Source organism: Chaetura pelagica, unplaced genomic scaffold, assembly GCF_000747805.2.
Source record: "Chaetura pelagica isolate M959 unplaced genomic scaffold, ChaPel_1.0 scaffold659, whole genome shotgun sequence".
In the NCBI taxonomy this organism is placed as follows: Eukaryota; Metazoa; Chordata; class Aves; order Apodiformes; family Apodidae; genus Chaetura; species Chaetura pelagica.
Genome location: NW_009954496.1, coordinates 27,486 through 31,174, shown reverse-complemented (window position 1 = coordinate 31,174; position 3,689 = coordinate 27,486). Strand labels below are relative to the sequence as shown.

The window sequence follows — 3,689 nt, the reverse complement described above, 5'->3', positions numbered from 1 at the left end:
CTGGGCCCAGGGCCCGGGGGTGGGGAGGGGGACACAGGGTCAGGCTGGGCCAGGGCTCTGGAGAGAGGGCCAAGGTGTAGGGCCAGGACCCCAGGAGTGGGACCAAGTAGCTGGGGCTGTTCCAGGGTTCAGCCTGGGCAGGGGGTCTGGATCCAGGATTGAGGATGGACCTTGGGAAGTGCTGAGTCCCCATCCCTGGAGGGGTTTCCAAGCCCTGGAGATGGTGCTGAGGGACCTGGGGCAGGGGTGGCCTTGGCAGGGTTGGACTGGGTGATCTTCAAGGTCTTTTCCAACCAATATGATTCTATGATTCTCTGCTGGCTCAGGGGGGGTGGTCCAGGCTGGGCTGGGGGCAGGGGGGGATGGATCCCTCACCATGTCCCTGGCTCTTCATCCCCATGTCCAAGGTGTCTGTGTTGCTGGGTATGGACAGGCTGGTGGGAACGAGATCCTGCAGCTGCTCCCACCACCAACCCTTCAGGGGAAGGAGACCCAGGTGGGTGTTGCAGCACCAGGTGGCTCTGTCCTCCTCAGCCTGGTGTCTTCAGAGACTGAGCTGTGGTGGCTTCCCAAGCTGTTACCTGTCTTGCTCTGGCAAGGTTCTGGTCAGGTTTTGAGGAGCTTTGGTTGAAAGGTAAAGCAGGTGAGTCACCTGGCTGCTGTCCTGTTGAGGTGGCACAGGTTGTGCCTTGGAAGCTGCATCTCCAGATGTGTGAATGAAACCATTTCCTAGGGAAATGGGACAGATGAGGACACTAAGGCAAGTGAAGAACTGGCTGAGGTGGCTGAGCTTGGAGCACCACCCTGCTGGGCAGTGAGGTTGTCCCTTGGGTGGGTGTCTCCATCCCTGGAGATGTTCAGAACCTGCCTGTTCCTGTGGGGTCTGCTCTTGGGGATCCTGCTCTAGCAGGGGTTGGGACTAGATGATCTCCAGAGATCCCTTCCAGCCCCCACCACACTGATTCTGTGGCTGAGCTCACACTAAAGCAGAAGGTGCTGTTTGATCACTGGGTAAGCAGAAAGGTCCTGAGCCACAGGATGGCAGAAAACCCAGGTAAGGCTCTTGGCAGGAACTTTCCCCATAGATTTTGTCCTCAAAATACTTTGGGATCCTTCAGTCCTGTAGCTCCTTTTGAAACAGGCATGACTGGGCAGGCAAGAGCTTTACTGGGTGTCTTGTGTCTCTGTCTTCTTCCATGGTCACTGCCCACACCAAGGTGAGCACCATGACATGTGTAGCAATGACTTTGCCTCTGATCTCCAGGGCCTGTGTCCAGAGAGAGACTTCAAGGTGGAATGTGGTGGATTCTCAGCCCGCCCCGTGTACAGCCTGAAACATGTCCCAGACACCAGGTATGGCCCTTCCAGCACCTGCTGGGGATGGACAAGGGGCTTCTCCACTGAGAAGGAGCTGCTTTTCCTTGCCTCCTCCCCATCCCAGCTGGTCAATCCTGTCAGCTCCAAGAGCAGCTTGAGTCTGAGTGGGGGATTTGCTGGTCAGGGACACGTGGTGGTCCTGCCAGACACTGGTGGTGTTTGGAGAGGAGCTGCCTGTTGGGGTGCTCAGCACAGCAGGGTGCACCCCATTGCTGACAGCTGCACTGGTGGCATCTCATGGGGAAGCTGGTGGGGGAAACTGCAGCTGCTGCTGGAGAACCTGAAGCCTCAGCTTCTTCCAGAAGTGATCCCAGGAGCTGCTGACCTGGGTGGTCACCAGGGATCCCTCTTTCTACCCCACTTCTGAGCAACAGGGGCCTGTGTGGCTTCCTTGTTCTGTCTTGTTATATAGTCACAGACTGGTTTGGGTTGGAAAGGACCTGAAGATCATCTATATCCAACCCCTCTGCCATGGGCAGGGACACCTCCCAGCAGCCCAGGCTGCTCCAAGCCCCATCCAACCTGCCCTTCAACACCCCCAGGGATGGGGCAGCCACAGCTTCCCTGGGCAACCTGGGCCAGGCTCTCCCCACCCTCACAGCCCAGAATTTCTCCCTCCCATCTCAGCTCCAGCTCCCTCTGCCAGCTGGAAACCCTTCCCCCTGCTCCCATCCCTCCCTGCCCTTGTCCCAAGCCCCTCCCCAGCTTTCCTGGAGCCCCTGCAGGCACTGGAAGCTGCTCTCAGGTCTCCCTGGAGCCTTCTCTTCTCCAGGCTGAACACCCCAACTCTCCCAGCCTGGCTCCAGAGCTGCTCCAGCCCTCCGAGCATCTCTGGGGCCTCCTCTGGCCTCTCTCCAACAGCTCCATGTCCTTCCTGTGCTGGGACCCCAGAGCTGGACACAGTTTTTCCATCCCTTCTGCATTTGGTGCTACATGGAAGTGCTCAGCAGGCAAAGCCCTGGTGAGGCCACATCTGTAGAACTGGGAAGAACCCAGCACAGGGCACTGGGATGCTGAAGGGACTGGAGCCTGTGAGGAAAGGCTGGGAGAGCTGGGGCTGCTCAGCTGGGAGAAAAGGAGGCTGAGGGGGGATCTGATCAGGGCTTGTCAATATCTCCAGGGGGGTCAGGAGGTGGGGCCAGACTCTGCTCAGGGGTGCCCAGTGACAGGACAGGGGGCAATGGGCACAAACTGGAGCACAGGAGGTTTGACCTGAATGGGAGAAAATAGTTCTTGCCTGTGAGGGTGGCAGAGCCCTGGGACAGGCTGCCCAGGGAGGCTGTGGAGTCTCCATCCCTGGGGACATTCCAACCCCACCTGGATGTGTTCCTGTGGGATCTGCTCTGGGGGATCCTGCTCTAGGAGGGGGGTTGGACTGGGTGATCTCCAGAGGTCCCTTCACCCCCACCCCTCTGTCACTCCCTCAAGCAGGACACCAGTGGCTTCTGCCACCCCTGTGGAGGTCCTGGTGGGTGCAGCTTGGGATGGTTTTTTCCTGCTGTGGTTTGTGGACCAAACAAACCTGCTTCCCCAGCTGAGTCATTTCACTCCCTCAGCTCCCTCCTCCTCCACCAGCCCCTGTGCTACTTTGAGGGCTCTTTGCACTGTTCTTTGTCTCACACTTCAGGAAGATGTGCTAAAAAAATGCCAGTGCCTGGGCTGTGCAGAGCACCCTGGCCCCAGGAGCTCTGGAATCACAGCCCTTCTGGCCCCTTCTCTGCTCTGAGCTGAGATCTCCTGGGCACAGGGTGATCCCAACCCAGAGTTAAAAAAAAAAAAAAAGGCTTTTATCTGCTCCTGAAGAGTTTTGTGGGATTATTTTTTGTTTCCTCAGCTTGCTGGTGACCAGTGGCCCACCAGACAGCTCCCTGCAGGTCTGGCAGGTGTCAGCAGAGGACTCTGGTAAGGGAAGATGTTTCTGGGCTTGAAGGAGTTTCATCATGTAGTCTTTGCATCAGGCATCTCCAGCTTCCTCTTCTTCCTGGGTGTAAAAAGAGGAGGGCCAGTCCCACCAGTGACACCCTGAGTGGCTTCCCATTTGTGGCAGGGGCTGGAGAAGGACAGGAGATAAATGTGTACAGTAATTTGGTGGTTGGGAAAGAAACAGAGTTGCCAGCTCCCTGCACAGCTGGGAATGGGGAGCCTCCCTGGCACAGGTTCAGGCAGCAGAGCAGCCCCCTGGGGCCTCCAGCCTGGCACAGTGGAGTCACCAGAGAAGGGAGCAGGATCACAGGCTCACAGGATGGTGAAGGCTGGAAAGGACCTTAAAGATCATCAGGTTCCACCCCCCCTGCCATGGGCAGGGACACCTC

General features: G+C 57.8%; 1 protein-coding gene across 1 annotated transcript in view; it reads left to right on the top strand.

Annotated features, from left to right (window-relative positions):
* The first annotated feature begins 1,231 nt into the window (after positions 1–1,231).
* The window catches only part of WDR73 (WD repeat domain 73), a 9,634-nt gene continuing 7,176 nt past the window's right edge, over positions 1,232–3,689 (top strand). The window contains exons 1-2 of the mRNA XM_010004560.1: positions 1,232–1,353; positions 3,212–3,279. Of these exons, the coding sequence (XP_010002862.1) occupies positions 1,232–1,353; positions 3,212–3,279 (190 nt within the window). The remainder of the gene's footprint in view (positions 1,354–3,211; positions 3,280–3,689) is intronic.